This window comes from Penicillium chrysogenum (genome assembly GCF_028827035.1).
Source record: "Penicillium chrysogenum strain IBT 35668 chromosome Unknown utg000005l_segment0_segment0, whole genome shotgun sequence".
NCBI classification, from domain to species: Eukaryota; Fungi; Ascomycota; class Eurotiomycetes; order Eurotiales; family Aspergillaceae; genus Penicillium; species Penicillium chrysogenum.
Window position 1 is genome coordinate 9,475,690 of NW_026622753.1, and position 22,874 is coordinate 9,498,563.

General features: G+C 48.7%; 9 protein-coding genes across 9 annotated transcripts; 6 read left to right on the forward strand and 3 right to left on the reverse strand.

Annotated features, from left to right (window-relative positions):
- Positions 1-1,727: 1,727 nt before the first annotated feature.
- N7489_011960 (uncharacterized protein) lies at positions 1,728-4,836 on the forward strand (the record flags this gene model as incomplete). Its single annotated transcript, XM_056717709.1, has 7 exons — positions 1,728-1,829; positions 1,910-2,351; positions 2,404-2,765; positions 2,864-3,710; positions 3,767-3,950; positions 4,006-4,648; positions 4,699-4,836. 7 exons carry the CDS (start codon positions 1,728-1,730, stop codon positions 4,834-4,836), a joined length of 2,718 nt encoding a protein of 905 aa, XP_056565331.1.
- Positions 4,837-5,902: 1,066 nt separating this feature from the next.
- On the forward strand, positions 5,903-7,174 carry N7489_011961 (putative 3-hydroxyacyl-CoA dehydrogenase; the record flags this gene model as incomplete). Its single annotated transcript, XM_056717710.1, has 3 exons — positions 5,903-5,966; positions 6,023-6,342; positions 6,470-7,174. 3 exons carry the CDS (start codon positions 5,903-5,905, stop codon positions 7,172-7,174), a joined length of 1,089 nt encoding a protein of 362 aa, XP_056565332.1.
- Positions 7,175-7,770: 596 nt separating this feature from the next.
- Positions 7,771-9,567, reverse strand: N7489_011962 (MFS transporter; the record flags this gene model as incomplete). Its single annotated transcript, XM_056717711.1, has 1 exon — positions 7,771-9,567. One exon carries the CDS (start codon positions 9,565-9,567, stop codon positions 7,771-7,773), a length of 1,797 nt encoding a protein of 598 aa, XP_056565333.1.
- Positions 9,568-10,536: 969 nt separating this feature from the next.
- On the reverse strand, positions 10,537-11,523 carry N7489_011963 (dihydrodipicolinate synthase family protein; the record flags this gene model as incomplete). Its single annotated transcript, XM_056717712.1, has 1 exon — positions 10,537-11,523. One exon carries the CDS (start codon positions 11,521-11,523, stop codon positions 10,537-10,539), a length of 987 nt encoding a protein of 328 aa, XP_056565334.1.
- Positions 11,524-12,042: 519 nt separating this feature from the next.
- N7489_011964 (uncharacterized protein) lies at positions 12,043-13,524 on the forward strand (the record flags this gene model as incomplete). Its single annotated transcript, XM_056717713.1, has 5 exons — positions 12,043-12,360; positions 12,428-12,908; positions 12,971-13,213; positions 13,265-13,354; positions 13,409-13,524. The coding sequence occupies 5 exons, from the start codon at positions 12,043-12,045 to the stop codon at positions 13,522-13,524; spliced, it is 1,248 nt and encodes a 415-aa protein (XP_056565335.1).
- A 2,201-nt stretch (positions 13,525-15,725) lies between these two features.
- N7489_011965 (putative amino acid transporter) lies at positions 15,726-17,223 on the forward strand (the record flags this gene model as incomplete). Its single annotated transcript, XM_056717714.1, has 2 exons — positions 15,726-17,099; positions 17,164-17,223. 2 exons carry the CDS (start codon positions 15,726-15,728, stop codon positions 17,221-17,223), a joined length of 1,434 nt encoding a protein of 477 aa, XP_056565336.1.
- A 1,000-nt stretch (positions 17,224-18,223) lies between these two features.
- On the forward strand, positions 18,224-18,829 carry aspf34 (cell wall protein PhiA; the record flags this gene model as incomplete). Its single annotated transcript, XM_056717715.1, has 2 exons — positions 18,224-18,515; positions 18,573-18,829. The coding sequence occupies 2 exons, from the start codon at positions 18,224-18,226 to the stop codon at positions 18,827-18,829; spliced, it is 549 nt and encodes a 182-aa protein (XP_056565337.1).
- Positions 18,830-19,932: 1,103 nt separating this feature from the next.
- N7489_011967 (CheY-like superfamily) lies at positions 19,933-20,136 on the forward strand (the record flags this gene model as incomplete). Its single annotated transcript, XM_056717716.1, has 1 exon — positions 19,933-20,136. The coding sequence occupies one exon, from the start codon at positions 19,933-19,935 to the stop codon at positions 20,134-20,136; it is 204 nt and encodes a 67-aa protein (XP_056565338.1).
- A 1,328-nt stretch (positions 20,137-21,464) lies between these two features.
- N7489_011968 (aminotransferase class IV) lies at positions 21,465-22,424 on the reverse strand (the record flags this gene model as incomplete). The annotated part of the gene is made up of 1 exon (XM_056717717.1): positions 21,465-22,424. The coding sequence occupies one exon, from the start codon at positions 22,422-22,424 to the stop codon at positions 21,465-21,467; it is 960 nt and encodes a 319-aa protein (XP_056565339.1).
- Between the last annotated feature and the right edge of the window lie 450 nt (positions 22,425-22,874).

Here is a 22,874-nt window from a genome sequence, read left to right on the forward strand (position 1 = left end):
TATTGTACCGGCATTGCCATATCAATAGACCTCGGGCAAGGCTTAGCGCCATCTCATCTGATGATACGGGGTACATAGATTATGGAGACTCCATACAGTTGAAGTTAGAAGAGAGTCGGCAAATCAACATGAGCATTGCCCCTCCGCACTAGAATAGTGAAGTTATCGGGGTATTCAATAGATCTATTTTCGTGAACCTGCGCTCGCAATGAAGTCCGAGTGTCGGGGGGATAAGACGAAAGATGGGACACTAATGACAGAAACCCAGGGTAAAAAGGTATTGGTCACAGAGAAACGACACATTTCAGTCAAATCAATTTGAAACGAAAAATGAGGTATCACATCGTACGACATCTAGAAGAAATGAGAGACTTATGGTCTTGGATGGGAATATATATTTCCAAGAACTTGACAACTTCAACTTTTATCTCAGACCTTGCAGAGTCCAAACATCTAAAAATAAATGACAGTCACCAAGGCACCTGCATTTATATTCCAAGGTGTGTTGTACTCCATTATGTACTCATTATGTGCTGTACATAAGTCTTGGGAAAAGTTGTGTACACGTATGTTGTATATCGTGGAGCACGTGATACGTAGACATGACACACATTCTTCGGCATGTCTCTCCATAGACTGACTCTGTTACTGTCTGTTGCTGTGGTAGCCCAATTCCTCTTTTTTTTTTCCTTTCTGTTTTTCACTACCCACATACCCAATTTATAACGATGGCTGGATATGTGGACCCTCCGGAGCCAGTCGCAGATTCAGGATTCAGCCCCCTAGAAGACGCGGCCGATCATTTCCTGACGCCTTGTCGTCATTCCCCCGGCAGTTGCCACCCCCAGCCGCCACGCTGTGATTTCTTGGCAGAGAGGCCTTTGCAGTGTTTCTTTACGAGCATGGAGTACTCTGTACTCTGGTGATTCAAAGATCACTCAGGGGGTGTTTCGGGATGGTAGAAGGGATATGTACACAAATATTAGGGGGATGTCTGTGATGGGTCATCGGAGACACCCTGTTGACCAATATTATGGCGTGTTGCGTCGTCGACCCGCAGCTTTTTACATGTTCGACGAGTTATGTTCGTTGCAGCAAGGCTCGGATCACAGAGTCAAATTCATACCCGTACAGGAGTTGTATACCTTGGATATCGAGACAATCATGATCAAGGGGAATATCATTCGGTGGTTGGTCCATGGGTGCCCGCCCCTCAATATTTATGCGATGCATGCGCAGGGGAAAAGCGGCTGCCAATGCCCAATATGTACTGTCTCGGACGGCTCCATGGTGGATCCTTAAAAAGGGTGGATGACGAACGACAATTGCTGATGCGCTGGGGTTCCACCTCAGTCGCCCTTTCACAGCCCGCATCGTCGGCACCTCCAATCAAATTCTGCACCAAAAATATCTCCTGGATAGATGGAATCTGGAGCCCTTCCCCTACCGCACATCTCTTCTTTGGACATCAACCCTCCGGTCTCTTCTACTTAGGTCTCATATTGGTTCTCACATAGGTTTGATCTCTGGACAGGTCACCTGTCTTGCTTTCAACCTAGCTCACGGCGATTGCTGCCTTGTTGCGCTGTTACCATTGAGGCGCCGGGTTGTACCTGGAATTGGAACTTCTACCCTTGATATTTTCTTTCGATCCTTGAGATACCACCCCGCCGGCTAGATCTCTATTGCCTTTCCACCAGAACTGGAGAACACGTGAACTACGCATAATGTCTTTTCCTCACCGAGGAACATCTCCTCATTCGCCTCATTCGGGCAACTCCTCTCATTCACCCCAGGCGAGCGAGGCCAGCGGGTATGGTCCACGAGAGGTGAGTGACAAGCCACCCGGAACGGGGAAATAGAAGGGACCCCAGCAAGACAGCAACGGATCCTAACACAGTTTGTTCAGCAGCAAGCGTACGGCTACGAGGAAAAACCCGAGAACATCGACAGCCAGCAATCTTTGCTCTACCGAAACCAACCAAGCCCATTCAACGCCTCCTTCGATGACCCCTATGCCTCGACCGATTCCCTCCGTCGCTACACACTACATGATCCCGGAGTCACCATCTTTCCCGATGGTCCATATCAGGAGTCTGCGGGAGGACTCAATCGTCGCTCTGGTATTCCATCTATTCAATCACCTATGTCCGAAACACCATCAGAAGCCTGGCAGAACCGACAGGCACCTGGGTCAGGGTTGCGGCGTTATGCTACGCGAAAGATTAAGCTGGTCCAGGGCTCTGTGCTGAGTGTCGACTACCCGGTACCAAGTGCCATTCAGAACGCCATCCAGAAGGAGTACCGGGAATCAGAGGAGGGGTTCCCGGAAGAATTCACACATCTGCGCTGTAGGTCTTCATGTGAAATATTGGCGATGCGACTGGGGCTAATCGAATGCAGATACCGCGGCTACCTGTGATCCTGATGAGTTCACCCTACGCAACGGATACAATCTACGACCGGCCATGTACAACCGACACACCGAACTTCTGATTGCCATCACCTATTACAACGAAGATAAAGTTCTGACGGCACGGACGCTCCACGGTGTCATGCAAAACATTCGGGATATCGTCAATTTGAAGAAGTCAGAATTCTGGAACAAAGGTGGCCCGGCCTGGCAAAAGATCGTGTGCTCATTGGTTTTTGATGGTATTGATCCTTGCGATAAGAATACCCTCGATTTGTTGGCCACAATCGGTATCTACCAAGATGGCATCATGAAGCGTTCCGTCGATGGCCGGGAAACCGTCGCACACATTGTGAGTTCCCATAATCCTCTCGATTCGCCTGGGCGGAATCTACTGTCCCTCCATCCTGGTGTTTTTATAGTCCACCAAAATCCACTAACAAGCCCTAGTTCGAATACACCACCCAACTCTCCGTCACCTCCAACCAACAACTGGTCCGCCCCCAGGGCAACGAATCGTCAAACCTTCCTCCTGTTCAAATGATTTTCTGTCTTAAACAGAAGAACAGTAAGAAGATTAACTCCCACCGCTGGCTTTTCAACGGTTTCAGTCGAATCCTCAACCCCGAAGTCGTGATTCTTATTGATGCCGGAACTAAGCCGGGAAAGAAATCGCTCCTTGCATTGTGGGAGTCCTTCTACAACGATAAGAACTTGGGTGGATCTTGCGGCGAGATTCACGCAATGTTAGGAAAAGGGTGGAAGAACTTGATGAACCCCCTCGTCGCCGCACAGAACTTCGAGTACAAGATCTCCAACATTCTTGATAAACCGCTAGAGAGTGCCTTCGGGTATGTTAGCGTGTTACCCGGTGCCTTCTCCGCGTACCGCTATCGCGCCATTATGGGTCGCCCCTTAGAGCAGTACTTCCACGGTGATCATACACTCTCAAAGCAGTTGGGTAAGAAGGGTATTGAGGGCATGAATATCTTTAAGAAGAATATGTTCCTTGCTGAGGACCGTATCTTATGTTTCGAGCTTGTGGCCAAGGCAGGATTCAAATGGCATCTAACCTACGTGAAGGCGTCAAAGGGTGAAACCGATGTACCAGAAGGTGCTGCCGAGTTTATCAGTCAGCGACGTCGTTGGTTGAACGGTTCGTTCGCCGCCAGTTTATATGCAATGATGCATTTCGGGCGGATTTACAAGAGTGGCCATAACATCCTGCGGCTGTTTTTCCTGCATATCCAGATGACATACAACTTCATGGGTCTTGTCATGACCTGGTTCTCTCTCGGTATGTCCCGAATCCAATGTTTCTTTGGGACTTTATACTAATTCGTTACTACCTAGCCTCGTTCTGGCTGACTACTACTGTCATTATGGATCTTGTCGGAACTCCTAGTCAATCTAACTATTATAAGGGATGGCCTTTTGGTAATGAAGCCTCGCCGATCGTGAACAACTTCCTGAAGTATGGATACATATTCTTCTTGATGCTGCAGTTCATTCTGGCGCTAGGAAATCGACCGAAAGGGTGAGTCAAGATCCAACCGAATCCCCTTATAGTCTCAATCTGACATTTCAAACAGTTCCCGTCTCGCATACACGCTTTCATTCATCTACTTCAGTATCCTTCAGAGTTACATCATTGTTCTGTCGTTCTACCTTGTCAAGAACGCCTTCACTGGAGGTACACTTGATTTCTCTATGGACCAAGGTGTTGGCCACTTCCTCAAGTCTTTCTTCAGTTCTTCCGGGGCCGGTATCGTCCTGATCGCTTTGGTTTCGACTTATGGCATCTACTTCCTCGCAAGTTTCTTGTACATGGATCCCTGGCATATGTTCACGTCCTCCTGGGCCTATTTTGCTGGCATGACCTGTTCGATCAATATCCTGATGGTCTACGCTTTCTGCAACTGGCATGACGTTTCCTGGGGTACTAAGGGTTCTGACAAGGGCGATTCGCTCCCCGTCGCTGAGACCAAGAAGGATGACGCCAAGTCGAACTTCATTGAAGAAGTCGATAAGCCGCAGGCCGATATCGATAGTCAGTTTGAATCGACGGTGAAGAGAGCGCTGGAGCCATATGTGGAGCCTGAAGATAATGATGAACCAAGCATGGACGATGGCTATAAGGCTTTCCGTACCAACCTGGTGTTGATTTGGATTTTCAGCAACCTGATTCTTGCACTGTGTATCACCAGTGAAGGCGTTAAACGTCTCTGTCTCACAGTATGTACCTTGTCTAACATATAGGGTGGCACGAACTAACATATGCACAGAACACCTCTACCGTCCGTACTTCCAAATACTTCGCCGCTATTCTGTGGACGACTGCCGGTCTGTCGATTTTCCGCTTTATTGGATCCCTTTGGTTCTTGGGCAAGTCTGGTATCTTGTGCTGCGTCTCTCGTCGTTAAGAGTTTTCTACAGGCCAGTTGTAAATATGCGTCTTTTTGGCTGGTGGTATTTTCGGTCTTGATAGAATTCAAATTGCTGGTTTGATGTTTCATGTTCTGTATTCCCCATGTTTGCAGCAATTGCATCTATGATTTTGTTGGGAGGGGGGTTTTTTTTGGATATGGACATGGACATGTACTGGAAAAGAGTGAATGTTTTCTTTTTTTCTTTTTTTCTTCTTTTTTTTGAATTGCATAGAACTAATTTATGAGAATGAGACTTACAACTGTTACATTCGGTACTTTTGTCCTTTTCCCCGCTTCCCCGACTTGCCGCTCTTGCATATGCACAGTCCCTATGTACTATGTACGATTGATATATGTTGTACTCCGTACTCCGTACATCATATAGTGATCTTTGTGGGGGAGCAGAAACAATATGCTTCTGTCTACCAAGCAGCACTCTTTTCAATGTCTACCTAGGTAGGCTGTCGGGGGACTTCTGAGGAGACAGCCAAAACAGACCTCGGACCACAGGATTCCGAACCCCATGGTATAGGCCCAGGAAGTCAATGCCAATTGCCCAGGTATTAGCCTGGTTCCCTCCCGTGTGTGCTTTGGCTTCGTGTTTTCCATCTGCACACCAGCGTCATTGGCGAACGCCTCCCCGCATCATCCCATCTTGGTTCCTTTTATGACTGGCTCTTTTCCACGAGCGCGGGTGCCAACGGAATCGCTCATTTGTTTATGCAGAAGCCCTTGATGGAGAACACCTGGACGTGCTTCCTTGGCCCTCGGCTGAGTTACCGTCGTCTCCGGGGCCATGTCCATATCCTGGGATGCCACGGCTTAGGAATGGTACCATCCAAACGGATTGGTTCCTTCCCCTCAACCTCTGTCTAATTAGGAATTTGTAGGAAATTCTGACTCCGACGAAGACTCCGACCCCCTGTGTCTGCACAGTCAACACATATAAAAGCGAGCCCACTGTCCGCAGCAATTTCTTTTGCATATCTGCAACTACTCTTCCTAGCTCCACGATCATCTCTATTGATCCACCTAAATCTCCCCCACTGATCTGCCCCTAATGTCGCAGTATATTCCCAGCATTCCCACCGATTGCCTTGCCAAAAAGGTTGTTCTCATCACAGGTATGTCGAACTTGTCACCGGACTTCTCTACTGTCATCTTACCTCGTCTTATACAGGCGGTGCCAATGGCATTGGTTCCAGCCTAGTGACGCAATGCTTGGAGCGTGGTGCCAATGTATGCATTGGTGACCTCGATAACATCGCGGGCGAGCGTCTACTGAAGAAATGCTGTGACCAATTCCACCCAGAGGAAGAAGACATGCCCCCACGCGCAATTTTCCAAACCACCGATGTCACCAACTATTCGGCGGTGCTGGCATTGTTTGATCTAGCCTTTAAGACCTATAAGCGCATCGACCATGTCGTCTCGGCGGCTAGTATCGTGGAAATAGGGAATTGGTTTGATACTTCACTCACGCTGGAGACCGTCCGCCAGGTAAGTTACCCCTGGCTAAATAACAATCCGATTGCTTAGCCAGACGTTTTCTTCTCTTCTCCTTTTTTTTCTCTCTTCCTTTTCATCTTCCTTTTGAAACATCTGACAATACGGATATTACCTCCAGACCCCCACCCACAAAGTCATGGATGTCAATCTTCTTGGTTCAATGTATGTTACTCGCATCGCCTCCGTCTACTTGCGCCATAACCGTGGATCAAACTGCGACCGGTCGATTCTCCTATTCTCGTGTGCCTCTGGTTTCAAGGACAGCCCGTCTCTATTCGTATATCAAGCCTCCAAGCATGGCGTCACTGGCCTCATGCGTTCCCTACGCACCTACATCTCCTCTCCGTACAAGCACTATCTTCGTATCAATACCGTCTGTCCCTGGGTGACCCAGACCGATAGCATCAAGAAAGTTGAGGCACAATGGAAGCAGGCCGAACTTCCCATCAACAGTCCAGAGCAGGTTGCTACTGTGGCCACTGGAGTGTTGGCTGACCGGTCTCTCAATGGCACATCCATGTTCATTGAAGGTGGCCGTGCCTGGGAAATCGAACAGAACATCGATCGACTAGAGTCTGAATGGCTGGGCGAAGCGCCGTCTAAGGTGCTTGCTTTGGGTCAGGAGCTGCTCGATGATGGTTCGATCTGGACCGCACCGGAGCGTCGCCGGAAGAAGAGCACCATTTCTGTCGGAGTACCACCGGGAGTACCTCTTGATAAAATCAATGGAATTGCTAATGGTGTGACCAATGGAATGTCAAATGGAATGTCAAATGGCTTGACCAACGGGGTAACCAATGGACTGGCCAATGGTGTGCACTAAAAGGGAGTTGCTCTTTTCATTGTTTACCCGTGGAATATGGGATACTTGATAAATTGGACACGGGCAGTATGCCTTGGTAGGATATATATGGGTTATCAGGGATGACGAATCATTACTGTTTATATTTATGTCCTCACAAAAGTAGGGGGCCTGTCCTGGTCGACGTAAGACCTCAACAACCTGATTTTTCTTAACTCAAGATGATAATAGCGACGTTATATGTAGGATAACCCTCCGATGTCTTCTATGTTCCTTTCAGATATTCCTTTTTCATGTTACACTCGGGCCTACAACTCTACGATGTACAACATACACAGACAGTAACATGTATAAACCGTACAGAGGGCTGTTCTATGTATTACCGTAAGACGAGATCACGAAATATTGGACCACAATTATAATTAATAGTCAACGCGATCTATGGTATATATATATGCGACATGACAAATGGAAAAAAGAACAGGAAACAGAAAGATGAAGTAATGCACCATTTGAAAACGTCAAGTCCAAAGACTCGACCTTTTCCCTCTTGGTATATATACTCAACATGCCCCCCCAGAACGCCCGTGTTCTCCTTCTATGATTGATGACTTGAATTATTTGAATGACTCTCGCGTATGCACGCGGTCGACGTTGTAAGGGTTGGCTTCATATGTGGGCACCCGATGCATGGCATGCGTGGCATTGGTGGAAGTGCGCGAAAGAGTGTGATGGATTGAGCGAACATCAGCGGGGGCCTCCTTGTTGTGAGAGAGTGATGTGACTTCATCGATTGCCGATAGGGTTTGGGACATCTCAGGCTCAATCTCGGCAGACTCGATGGGTTCTTGGAGTCCCCGGACAAGGTTTTGAACAAAGGCCTCAGACTGCGCAGAATACTTGCAATGTTTTCGGATAGACAGTCCATACTTATAGAGCAGGAAGGGGAAAGGCACACATGCAAGAGCCAAGAAAGCTGGAACACAGGACGCCCAATGGATCCCAAGATCTTGATACATGTATTTGGTGAACAGCGGGAACGCAAATCCGAACAATGACCGCAGTAGTGTATTGGCTGCCAAGACAGATGCCGCGAAGATGGTGTAAGCATCGATTAGGTAGTTGAAGACACTGAGGAAGACGAGCAACATGCCGAACCCGAAGGGAACTCCAGAAGCGACGCTTACAAGCCAGTGGACGGACGGAGAGTTGGTCCATGCGAACCAGAAGAGTCCAATAGGGAGGGCAATAGAGGCCAGCATACACGGGGGAAGGCGGGCTTCTGGAGGCGCATAGCCACCATTCTTCTTCAGGAGTTTCGCGTAGCGCTGGTTTTCAGGAATGGAATACGCAACCGCACCAATCATACCAATCATAACACCGATGAAAGCTAATCCGCCGACACCTTGATTCCATCCACGATGAATCTGATACACAATCGGGAAGGCGCCGAAAAGCATATAGAGGGTTCCGTAGATGATAGCAAGGTAGATCGAGAGCAGTAAGACGATAGGTTCTTGAAAAAGAAGAATCATGGGTCGCGATAGGGAGATCTTCAGAGCAGCTTTCAAAGTGAGGCGTCCTTGATCGATATCTAACTTACTGCAGTACACCTGACCTGTGAGCTTGGAGAGAGTGTTCGCGCGCTGGCGAAGAAGAACGGGGGCATAGGTCTCCGGTTTCAACGCGGCTCCCAAGAACCACATCACAGCACAGAGAATGCCCAAGAGACCCATCACCCACTTCCAGCCTCCGCTAGACATACCGAGGAAGCCACCGGCGATAGGCCCAATAACAGGTCCTAGGAAGGGTGCCAACGCGAAGGCCGACAAGGCTAGTCCTCGTTCGCGAGCCATAAACATGTCGGCGATAACACCGCCCGAGTTGGTAAGAGGAGAGGAGCCGAAAGCACCGGACAAGAATCGGAAGACCAGTAGGGTTTCGATGTTCTCCGCGCCCGTACAAGCGGCACAAAAGATGGTCAAACCGCAGTAGGTTGTGACGAAGACAAGCTGGCGACCAAAGATTTCACTCATCGGGGCCCAGATCAGAGGACCCAAGGCGAAGCCCAATACGTAGAGGGATACTCCCAAGGTCGCAACCTCGGTGGTTGCGCCAAATCGTTCTTGGATCTGAACGATACCACCAGTATAGGCGGACGAGACCAGAGCAACGACCAAGGTCTCGAGGGCGGCGACCACGGTGATGAACCATTTCATAGATGTTTTTAATTGGAGAGGGTTTCGAAAGTCCTTGGGCATCCAATCCACGACATAGGGATCTTGTTCGGTCCCTGAGCCGACATAATGGTGGTCAGCAACCTCTTGGGTGATAGCACCGGGTTTGAGGACGAGTCGCCAGAAGGGGATGGAGTTTGGCAACTGCAAGGAGGTAGCAGTCTCGGAGACCTCCATTGTTGAGAGTCAAGAGATTAACTCTAGAGCTCTGCGATCTGCGTTCGATCTGGGATATGAATTATAAGGGTAAGATGTGAGATGGGTAAAAATTTTCTCTAGTTTCCTACAACATACTATATGTAATACACCTGTCCGTACATCTCGGAGACACTGCTTGTTTTAGCTGGAATAAGCCGCATATTCACTCCATAACGAAAGAGAAAAATGAAGAAAAATATAGAAAAAGCACTTTGATTGGCTTCAATATCGTCAAGATCCCGAAAATCTCCACTTAGTCCCGGCCCGATCAGTAATCGGTTTCTCGGTTGGACCGATGGTTGATTAGGGGAAATTTTTTCTTCTTTTAAGCCGAGGTTCATTTGGGATTTCTCTTATTATGAATTTAGGGCTTAACTATACGGAGTCGAGAGCCTCTGTGTCTTACATGCATATCTAATGTACTCCATAACTCCGCTCTGTGATTATAATGTCGTGGGACATGATTCACGGGTGATTCACGGGTCTATTGTTTTGGATATGAGAATAGCATGAGATGATGTTCTATGGAGGTTCTTTGTCGATGTGATGTTGTTATGTCTGATTACTCCGTACGGAGTACTGAGTGCTGAGATCGGAGTCCTAAGGTCGCCCATATTGGAATATGAGTTATTTATAGTAATATTATTAGTCCCTAGAAATAAGAATGTGATGAAAAAGAAGAGAGGGAGAGAGATAGTTGATAGTTAATAGTTATGTATGTAGTTAAAGTACATATGCCCAGGTGTAGTCCATTTATATAGGTAGTTACTCGTAGTTACATGCCGGGTCTCATTGGCCTGAACACGTTGCCCAGGTGGACAACATAACCCCGGAACTACTCAGGACAATCTTAAATGAATCATCGTAAAAAAAATAAAAAAAATAAAGGAAAGAGGAATATATATACCAGAAATTGACCTTCCTCTTCATTGGTACACGTCTACTTCATTACAGGCTCTTCTCGATCTCAGCAACCTCAGCCATCACCTGTCGGATCATGGTTTTCGCCCCCTCTCCAACCTCTTCGTAAGGGTGTCGAGGGGCCAGATTACCTGCTGCATCCTGGATCCCTGCCAACTGGGCCGAGTAGCATGCCACCGCGTGCTTAGTTGACGCAATGCCACTTTTGATTGCACTTTCTGCGAGCGCCGCCTTCCTTTGGAGCTCCACCGCCTCCTCAATCTGACCCTTCTGATACAACGCATAGATCCGAGCCGTCACTTTGGGAAAGACATTGGCGAACGCGGCGATGCATCCAGCACTTCCTGCCGCTAACCCACCAATCAGGAAATCGGACTGTCCACCAAAAGTCGCAAAGTCCTCGGGCGCAAATGATGCAGCCAGCCGAGTGATCTTTCCCACCGATCCACAGGTCAACTTGACCCCGACCACGTTGGACCGTCCACTGGCATGCGCAGACGCCGACTCCCGTGCGATAGCGGCAATGGTCTCGGAGTCCATGTCCACCCCGTTGCACACCCCGGGGAAATTGTATATCACCACTGGGAGAGGTGACTTGGCGGCCACTTCGGAAAAGAAGCGTTTCACCACGTTCATGTTTGTTGCTTTGCCGAAGTATGCGGGAGGGAGGACGAGAAGGTAGTTGGCACCAGCGGCAGCGGCATCCTGTGCGAGCTCGAGGGTCTGCTTGGTCGAGTGCGCACCGACACCGGCCATCAGTGGGAAGTCAGGCCCAACGGCGGCTCGTGCAGTTGAGATGAGCTGAGATCGCTCTTCACGAGTGAGGAGGAAGGCCTCTGAGTTGGTCCCCAGGATTACTAGACCCGCTAGCCCGGTTTTGGATAGATAAGCAAAGTACTTGGATTGAGAGACGAGGTCTAACGAGTCGGTGTCATGGTGAAAGAAAGTGACCGCAGGGCACCAGACTCCCGACGAAGGGACATGAGGTTGGGGAGAAACAGTGTGAGAACCCATTGAAGAGGTAGAAGTTGTAGAAGTATAGGTCGGGAAGACTGTATTACACCAGTCCTAGTAGTAGTCCTAGTATATAACTCTTATAAGATATTCCCCTCTCCGGTCGGAATGAGGGGCAAACGGCCATATCTCCGATTCATTTGAGCTATTTGGCCGCTGTTTTGCCGTTCGAAATGCCAATGTCGGATGTCAGAACCGACGAAGCCAGTCTCGTACACAAGATCAACAACCCAAACCAGTCCACTTTCGGCTCCTCCACCCGACCGACCAATTAAAACTCTTTCTAGTTTGTTAATGTGATTGAATCTGGTTTATTTGACTCGGCCCTATTTCCGAGGTGTTTATATGTTTACTCCGGCCGGGTTGTTGCAAGTGGGGGGTTCTTTGGGCAACTCGGCCTGGAACCCGACGATGATATCAGTCGAGTTGCAGACAGCTCCCTCTAATACTTAACAAGAGCCCTTGACCGAGACTATGCAGCCTCTCCATCGAACTCCTGGATTGAGCCGATTTCACACAATGGCCTCTCAAACCATCACCCGGAACGTCGCCACCCAGTCTTGGTTTGACCAGGCGCGTTTCATCCAACCCGATGCAATTTTTGCACTGACTGCTCAGTATCTTGCAGATACATCTCCCAAGAAAGTCAACTTGGGCCAAGGCACGTACCGCGATGAGCATGGGAACCCATGGGTTCTTCCTTCGGTCAGGAAGAGTCGGAAGTTACTATCGGAGTTGGACCACGAATATCTCCCTATTCTCGGTCTGGCAGATTTCCGCAAAGAGGCTGCAAAGTTAGCACTCGGCCCAGACCTGTTTCAAAAGCAACAGGACAAAGTATTGACACTTCCGTACTTCGTCACATCTTTGCTTTCAAGAAAAAAGCTGACGATCGTATAAATAGCTGGCAACTTGTCAAAGTCTCTCCGGTACTGGGGCACTACACCTTGCTGGACTTTTGTTAAGAGCTTGCAAGACACCTCTTCCCAAAGTATACATCCCTGAGCCGACTTGGTCGAATCATCATCAGGTGTTTTCGTCCCTTGGGTTCCAATGTGAATCTTTCAGATACTATAACGCAAAGACAAGAGATTTGGACATTGATTCTTATTATTCTGCATTGAAATTGGCGGAGCCCAACTCTGTGTTCATCATCCATGCATGTGCTCATAACCCAACAGGATGTGACCCGAGCAAGGAGCAATGGCGAGAACTTGCGCGCCTATTTAAAGAGAGGCAGTTGTTTCCGCTTTTTGACGCTGCTTATCTAGGGTTCAACTCCGGCAATGTTGATAGTGATGCCTTTGCCATTCGACTATTTATCGAGGAGACAAATCTGGAAGCTGGAGTGTGTCTGTCTTTTGCGAAAAACATGGGGCTCTATGGTACGTACCCGTACCACAGCCAGTTTATGGTCAAAAAATGATAGCCAATAACGTTTTGATAGGTGAACGAGTCGGCTGCTTTTTATTGGCAACAAGCACTGAACAAGCGGCCGTAAAGACCCAATCAATGCTGGAAATGCTTCAGCGCTCCGAAGTTTCGAACCCCCCAGCCTATGGTGCGAAAGTTGCGAGGACGATATTAGCCGATGCTACCCTTAGGGAGGCTTGGCAGGACGATCTGGTCACCATGAGCAGCCGAATTCGCTCTATGAGGTCGGAATTATATGAGAGTCTGGTATCCTCCGGTACGCATCGCCTGTCCAGAGCAGACAACCGAAGATCTTTAACATGACTAGGCGCACTTGGCTCTTGGGAGCACCTGATCCGCCAGTCCGGAATGTTTGGATTTCTGGGACTGTCCCCAAGTGTTGTGCTTAGGCTCCGCGGTTCGTTCTGTCGTTATTACTGTTATTCGTGATTTGCTGACAATTGGCCTTAAGAGCAATACCACATTTACATGGCAGACAACTCTCGCATATCAATTGCTGGCCTCAACAATCAAAATGTGGACTACGTTGGGAAGTCAATTGCTGAATGCTTGAAGCAAGAATGCTAGTTGAAAGCCGCTAAAGAACTGGAGTGGCGGTGAGGCTCTGGTGTTAAGTCAATTCACCAGAGGCTTGGCTGCAACAGAGAAAGCAGAGTGAGCAGGAATGATGAGTTACGCGCATAGAATGAAGAAACAGGAGACAGGAGATGTTTATCCTGGAATTTTCAGTTGCTCAATTGACGACATCTGTTAATATGGACCCCCCCCCCAGGGATACCAGGGTGTCATAGATCTAGGAGCTCTGCGACTCAAGACGCGAGAACCACCCCGGTGGAGCCTCCGTCGTCCTGCACATGACTGAACGGGCCCATGTGGGGTAACAAAAAGTGACTTGGAAACGGAGCCAGAAGAACTTTGGACCAATCTTTATGAACATTAATCTCGCCTGTGAATCGCAGCTGAATTCCCCATCCGTCTGTTGCGCCCGACACGCAGGGATGACCTTCAGGGTTATCACCGAAATGTATCAAATAACATGCTGTGTTTTGTAGCAATTGATTGCTTGCCAGGTACTCCGTACTCCGTACTGCAAGTAGCAAGAGAAGGACCATTGAGGCCTCGACTGCGGAAATTCGGCACAGAGTGTCATCAGCAGCTATTCTACGTGTTGGCAACGGTTGCGATGAAGAACATGAGAACACGTTTGTATCTACTATGTATGATCGAATTGCTGCCAGCGCACGGCCGCAGCTGCGGTAAGAAAAGGCGCTCGAGGATGTCATCCTACTTCCATTTGGACAGTGCATTGCTGAATTGCCGCGGCCGGGCGGTACCATGTACAATATACGGAAGTGACTGGCGAAACTCGCCACGGTCGGGAGAGGTCGTACAACATACGCCATATGGCGAGGATCTTCAGTGGAAATACCGCACCTATTGGGCATGGACAGATCCCCAACATAAAATCCCGCATGGGATGTGCCGTGTTTCAGGTTTGAATATGCATGATGACCGAGATGACCCGCAGCTTCCGTGTATCCGGTCTTTCTAGATGTCTCTATTAGCGGAAAACTAGTCTGGGGTAGTTAGCACGGATATAAGCAATGACCACGAGGTAGACACATAATATGGAGTACGGAGTAGGGAGCCCAACCTTGCAGATGCGAAAGTTGGGGAAATTAAGTTTCATTACGTATGGAGTACAAAGGACGCGGACCGACTGAGTTGGAGACTGCACATGTGGGGATTTTCCCGCAATGATGTTTATGCCGTCCCTTGAGACCCATTCTATCGCATTTGAGATTTCGGCCAAGGCGGCGACGGCGAATCATGAAGTCAATATTTGCGCTATTTTCTCACGGCCGCTAAACCCAATGGCGGTTGGTGTTGCTCCGCATCTCCAGGTTTAGGAATATACCCCAAGAGGATCTCGATTTGGTTGGGGGGCTGGGGTTTGTTCTGCATGGTAATACACGAGAATATCCGGTGTCTGAACCTTGTACGGAGTACGGAGTAGTCCGTTGTATACATATGTACTCTGTAATTGGTGTACGGAGTACGGAGTAGTACGGAGACAGTTCCTTCTAACATCGGAGGTTGATGTGATGTTCTTATTTTGCTCTGTTTGCAGCCCTCACGTGACCCTGTAAAAATTCTTATCGGCTGCCCAGACGGGCGAGTCGGCGCTGGGCCAACCCTTCCGAGTCTTTCATTGGCAAGTCGGCTTTCGGGATCTTCTGTGGCGTGAAGAAAAGGAAATGAAAGAAAAAAACCTTCAATGTCTATATTCTTATTTTTCGATGTGCTTTCTTTTACGACCATACTGATTTTATCTCCCCGCAATCGGTAACGCGGGGAGAGACTCCATAGTGTGACATTGTCCAAAGCACTCTCGGCCCTCAAGTGGCCCTCCAAACTACACATTACACCAATGTTGCATTTCTTTTACCTAACCTTCCGAACCTTCTTATCGCATAGCGAACACTTGACGGGGGCGCCGGGCGACAATTCGCCTAAAATTCCCACTCAAATGGGTCCAGTCCCCGTTTCCGGTCAGCTCGTTGGGTGGCCGATCAACTGGAGTGGATCAGCGTCGTACTCCACGTGTTGGAGCAACCAAGCAGAAGTCACGAAATCATGTTAGTCACGGAAATCCTGCTTTGCCTCCTGATAGTGCCGCATTCGAAAGTGTGCGAAATTTGTCTTCTTATATACCCGGTTTCCTCCCTTCCTGCTCGGCAGACTACCCTCACTTCCCAACCATCATCATGGGCCTCGAAAACATCTCCAACGACCATGATGCCGACAAGGTGATGGGAACCGAAGGCGAGAAGGCCGCATATGTTCCCCCACCGCCGTTTGAGGGGGACATGGTCGGGGAAATGAGCGAGGCCGAGAGGAACATCTATGATCACGGTATCAAGAAGTTCAGCCGTCTCGGCTGGAAGCGACTCACCATCGTCCTCATCGTCGAAGCCATTGCACTCGGCAGTTTGTCGATCCCCTCCACCTTTGCAACACTAGGCATGGTCCCCGGTGTGCTCTGCTGTGTGGGCATCGGCCTTATCGCCATCTATACCAGTTACATTGTCGGAATGGTCAAATTGGCATTCCCCGAGGTTGCCAATTATGCCGATGCGGGTCGGTTGCTGGGCCATCGGTTAGGGTGTGGTCGCTTTGGATATGAGCTAGTCAATGGCATGCTCGGTCTCCAGCTAATCTTCCTCACGGCCTCGCATTGTCTGACGGGAACTATCGCGTTCCTCGACATCACTAAAAGCGGTATTTGCTCGATCATCTTTGCCGTCGTGTCCGCCATCATCTTGCTGTTGCTCGCTGTTCCGCCCAGTTTCACCGAGGTGGCCATCCTAGGCTATGTCGATTTTGCATCCATCATCTTGGCTATTGGAATCACTATTATCGGTACGGGTGTGGAGGCGACTAACTCACCCAGTGGACTCTCCGGAGTTGCCTGGTCTGCGTGGCCAAAGGATCACCTCACCTTCACCGAAGCCTTTATTGCTGTGACGAACATCATTTTCGCCTACAGTTTTGCCATGTGCCAGTTCTCCTTTATGGATGAAATGCACACTCCTCGGGACTTTGTTAAGTCGATCTGGACACTAGGTATCACCGAGATCGTTATCTACACGGTGACTGGTGCTACAATCTACGCCTTTGTTGGCCAGGACGTGTCTAGCCCTGCACTTACCTCTGCCGGAACTACCCTCAGCCGCGTTGCATACGGCGTTGCTCTCCCTGTGATCTTCATTAGTGGTTCGATCAATACTGTTGTATTTGGGCGTCTGGTTCATGGTCGTATCTTCGCCAACTCCCCTATCCGCTTCATCAATACTAAGATGGGATGGCTGACGTGGCTGGCGGTGATCACGGCTGCTACAATTGTGGCATTCATTATTGCCGAGGTGATTCCCTTTTTCAACGACTTGCTTTCAATCTCTTCTGCCCTTTTCATTTCCGGCTTCACCTTCTACTTCCCCGCCATGATGTGGTTTATGCTCCTTCGGAAGGGTAGCTGGAAAGAGCCCAAGAACATCATTCTGGCAGTCGTCAACATTATGATTTTCCTGATCGGTATGGTGGTGCTTGTTGCAGGAACCTATTCCAGCGTTGATGACATTGTGAGCTTTTCCCTGATAGCCCTTATCTTGGAGCACGAATTGTCTTACTAACTGGCTCGACTAGATAATCAAGTACGACAAAGGCGAAGTTGGTGGTGTCTTCTCATGCGCAGCTCCTGAGTAAGGACGATTTTGTTTTCTTGTTATTAGCATATCTTGACATGGGTTATGAGCGTGCTCAAGCTGGTACTTGTACAGAAATTCTGTCAATCCTGGACTGGTTCGAGGGGATTCATTTCTAGGCGTTGCATCTTCATGGTCCGTGATATCATGGAGCGAGAAGCGATATGTGTATGTATTATACTGTTCATCTCATTCAATACTCATAAAGCCATAAGATTTTAAGATTGACGAATACTATGCAACATAATCAAAAAGTGTACAATTCCGTTGAAGTGGAAGCCAAAGATTCCACAGAACGGTGAGCCCGTGGCTATTTATAGATCCTTGTTGAGGGACCCATAACAGGTGAAATGACCGAAAATAGGCAGAAAACCGGTTGGCGTAGTCCACCTATATTGTCTGTTTCTCCGGTGCATAAAGACATTATAACCCGATTGGCCTTGATTCGGATATCGTGCGCATGTGGATATAATTCGGAGAAACATGGAACAAATATGGGGGAGTACCTATATATCCATGGATTGTACATATGGAGGTCGTAATGGGGCCATACTGAAATTGAAATCATTCACAATATACAACATAGGGGCGAGGTACGGAGTAATTTTCTTCATATTCAGGACTTGAAAATGCTCATTTAAGTATAATGATAAGCTTATAATATTTCCTAAAATGAATTAATTATATGGAGTATCACCGTTAATAGCTCAGGGATAAGACATTATTGATAGGACCGTGACAGAGATCGACATGCTTGCCCCATAAAATAGTCACGCTGATGTCAGTTTGGGCAATATCGAATGCTGTAGTCTGATGTAGTCGGATGCTTGGCTCTGGGAATAGTCTTGATGGGTGAGACATCAACCTCGGCGACGGTGGCGCTCCAAGTATAAAAGGGACGGCATTTCAGCATGTCTCTAGAATTATCAACCAATCTTCCCAACCCAACCAATTTTATATTCTCAACCCGATATTCTATCTTCTCTTCCCATTTTTCCAATATGCAGCTCAAGAACCTTGCCATCGCTGCCTCTGTCAGCGCCGTTGCCTCGGCCGCTCCTTCCACTCAGTCTAAGACTTTTGGTGTCTTGGCCATTCACTCTGGTAGCGGTGTGCAGTACTCTGCCTTCAACGCCGCTAAGAGCAGCATCTTCGCTGGTCTGCCTAGCCAGGGTGCCAGTTGCGCTCGTCCCGAGGAGCAGCAGGCGACCTTCTACATCAATGACGGTGCTCTGTACCTCTATGATCAGTCCGCCACTCCCCAGGAGATCTACGTTGACCGCTCCGGCATGGGTATGTTATCACTCTCACAGTAATCCAGGTTGGCAACTATCTGACTTTGATATACAGGCCAGGGCAAGATTGGATACACCACCGGTGCTCAGCCCACCCCCAAGAACTCCGAGCGCAAGGGCTGGACCGAGAAGGATGGCCACCTTCAGTTTGGAGGAAACGATCTGATTGCCTGCCCCAACAGCATTGACGGTGCCTGGAGTATCTGGGCTTCTGCTGGCGTTGCCAACCCTGCTGGCAACACCAACTGTGTGGGCATTGCCGCTCGTGTCGTGGAGACCGAGAACCCCAATGGCTGCCTCTACACCCAGTAGATGTTTCTATGGAGCATCGTTTTGTGAATCTGTTAAATGTATATAATTCCTGCTGAGATGGATCTGCCTTGACGTCTTGACGTCCTGGTGGCTGCCTTGTGCTTCCTCGCTACCTAGCCCTTGTAGAGAATCAATCCTTCTTCTCTCATCTTTGCCTTCAGATCACTACTGCTGTTGTGTTATTAATTTCTGGTCTAGTCCCTCTTAGTGAGATACTCGAAGTAAATACACACGGTGAATCTAGATACTCTCAAGGGTACCTTGGGACGAGCGCCGTAGCAATATATAGCAGATATTAAACACTTTGTATCCAAAACTAGACGAGAAGATGGTAAAGAAGGTAGGGAAATCCAATGTTGGAATTCGGCGATTTTCACCAAGTCCTCAAGCCATTCTCTTTAATAAAATATAACATATATATGTCTAGAGTAGGTAAAATAGGGCTCGCTTGTCAGCACATTATATATCTGTAGATGTACCAGTCTCCATCTCCCATACTGTTTGGCTTGTTGACTGCCCTGTTTTACCCTCAAAATTTCCATTTTGCTTCCGCTTCATTCAGTTCTCACTTTAGCACAGGAACTATCACAAAAAGAGCAAAGACAAAAAAATCTGAAGACATCTGGAACTCATGTAGGTGTGACAAAACAGGGGCTTGACATGTCAGCTGTCAACAGGACTTTTCTACGCTTGAGTCTGTCCTTTGACTCAAATCGGACAAACCTCTCAATTTTACCCCCGATCTTAGATGATCGGATGAAGATTCCTATTGCTGTGCAGCTTGCGCTGCTGGTATTGGCCTCGGGGGGTCGCAGTGCTAGCCATCGCAACGGCAGAGAGTTGCAATCCGAATGAGAACCGAAATTGACTACACGTATTTTAGTGGTATACTGCCTACTGCCTTGTAGTAGACATCGAGTACGTGTTTCATAATATGCAATCCCCAATCTGACATTTGAGCAGATCGCAGGGCCTCGAACTCGTTGCGACCACCAAAGCCAGTCAGATTGCTTCGGATTTGGACCTTCTCGAAACAACCTGCAGGTCCATCGCCATACGAATTCTGATTCAATCAGCCTTGAAAACGTTACTATGCGGGAAATATGTCCGACGAGAACGGTATCCGGTCCATAGGGGGTATCCAATCCGGCCTTAGTAGCCGTGGATACTTGGACCTTTACAAGGCTGTCATCTATTCAAAGGACGGCAAAGGTGGAGATCAGGTCTTGTCAAACAAGACCAGTGACAGCGTTCCGGGTTCTTCTATATACGTGCTCGAACGGGACTTCTGTGCAATTGGGGAATGATGGACTAGGCTACCTCCTTCCCTGTACCCGAATCTGACTTCCCGTGCCGGGTCAGGCGACATTCATTAACTATAACCAGAAAGCAGGGAGTGGGATCAGAAATGACTCTGGCGCTAGAAACCGCTTTTCCTACAACTTTGGACGGTGAGCCCGCTTGACCGCCTATATTATACTGCCCCCCTATTCTGCAAGCTGTTGGTTTCAACCCCAGACCGTTTCGGCACAATTAGCACAAATTCTGAACCATGCTCGTACATTCTAACCATTTCCAACCCTACGCAGTGCTGTGCGATCATGCTAATCCCCTTAGGTTGTTCCCCAGCGCGTTTGCCGTCGCCAAGGGCAGATGACTCATTTCCGTGGTCATCGCGAAGTCGTCAGCTGCCGGAGAGAAGGGTTTCGACAAGCCCCAGCTTGGTTGGTGGGTCGCTAGATAGTACCGATCACAGTCGAAGGAGTATGGTAGCAGAGTCGGGTCACAACGGTGGGCAAGCTCATAGACACAGTGCATGAAGATAAATTGACAATTCTAGAAGCGATATCTCCACTCCTACAACCGCCGATATTACAGACCGGGCCTCTCCCTCACACCGATCCTTTCTTCACAGGAACCGCCCACCTCCCGAGACGTATCTCCCGTAATTCTCTTCAATATCCCCTATCTCGTACCCTCGGCCTTTAAAGACTACCTTGTAAGGTCGAAAGCTTATTTGATGGTTTCCAACGCACGAAGCTCGAGTCCAAAGACACCGTTTCGTCATGGCATCTCCACTACCAAAGGCGACGAAATTGCACCGTGCGGAAGGCGGAAGACGAGCGTTTCGAAGCCCCAGCTTGCGCCAGCACCGCTGTGAATGAAAACTTGTCTTCTCGAAAATCCGCGCATTTTCGATGTTGTCAGTGAGCATACGGACGTTGTAAGGCATCCACTATCCACCATTGGAGAAGGTGATGACATTGCTGCAAATGGTGACCCGCAGCACACTAAGAAGACGCTTACTACCTATACTATCTTGCAAGAGAAGCTATCGTAGTATATGGACACTGGAGATTGGGTTGAAGGGTAGACGGATGTGAACCATGGTTAAGATCTATCAATGACTTCCCGAGGCCTTGATATCCGAAAAAAGACGTATCTTGTATCTTGTATAGTACTTTAGATATCTTGCAGATGAGACTGATACAATCCCCCTGTATGGGGCAAATCTGAAATTAGGGAATAAGGGGCTATTATCACCGTAAGCCTCATTCATTTGGTATTTTCGATTTCGCAAGCGTCAGCCTCTTTCTTTTTTCGCCGCGCTCGGCTCCCTTCGTGAACTCGGTGTCTAATAGGCAATCTCGAAGCTGTAGGCAGGATCATAGTGGATAGCCCAGTACCCATCCCAGATCTTCTTGGTAACAGACCCAACCTTTCCGTCGTTCACGGGCTTGCCATCAAGACTGGTGATGGGCATGATACCTCCAGCAGTGGTACACATAAAAATTTCATCCGCATCATAAGCCATTTGGACAGGTACCAACTCGACCTTAATGTCAAAGCCGCTGGCTCGAGCGACATCAATCACACTCTTGCGTGTCACACCTTCAAGTACTCCGCGAGCTGGAGTGTACAGAATATTGTCCTTCACGAGAACAATGTTGAAGCCGGAACCTTCGGTGAGGTTGGTGTCACCATCGGTCAGGAAGGGATATTCGGCGCCACGATCAGAAGCCTCGAAAAGGCCGCGAACCAGATCACCCCATTGCAGATTCTTGACAGTGGGGTCGATGCAGCCAGGCGGGACGCGGCGGACAGTCCTTGCGATAATTGCGCTTCCACCCACAGGCTGCACCTCAGGTTCCATACACCAGACGTAGGGTTGAATAAACATATAGATACGGTTGACGATATCCTCAGGGCGAGAGCCTCGCACACCTTTCAATCCACGCGTCACGATGATTTCGACAAACGCGTCGCGGATGCCACTCTTTGCAAACATATCGACCAGAATCTGCTTCACCTCGTCGCGTGGGAGGGGGAGTTTCATGCGTAGCTTGGTGCAGCTGGCTTCCAACCGGGTGATGTGGTCATCGAGCCGGAAAAAGCGTCCATCCCAGACAGAGGGAACATCGTATGTCAAGTCGCTGTGCATGAAGCCTTGGTCTAGGATTGGGATACGGGCTTCATGGAGAGGAGTAAGTTCTCCCGCCACCCAAGCGACACCTTTTGCGAAGGGGTGGGTGTTCGCTGCAAGAAGCTTTTGGCGCTCGTGGTAGGCGGCGAAGATTTTTTCCATTGTAGCCATGGTGATGGAGGTTTTGTATTATTGGGGTTTGATCAGGAGAATTGCTTGAGGAGAATGTGAATAAATCAAGATACTCAGGCAGATATAAAGACCTTTTAAGTGCCTACGCCTCGACACATCGCAATTTCCATGAAAGGAAATAGCCCTGGAGGTGATATCCATCCATGGATGATACTATAAGGCTCAATCGGGCAAGTGGCGGGGCTCTTCAGTGTCTCCAGGGCTCGCCTTCCCGATTTGGTAATGACGATATTTCCCGATCGGGAAGGCGGGGTGTGGGGTACTTGACCCCGTCAGGTGACATCATAGGGAATTTGGGAGTTTGCAAATATCTACATGTAGGGGGTTTCAGTCTGGTCAAAACGAAATATATGCCTGGCAACTATGACATTGAATACGCATCACCATGGGCCGGTGCGAATTACATGCCGTAACTCAACTACGTTCAGT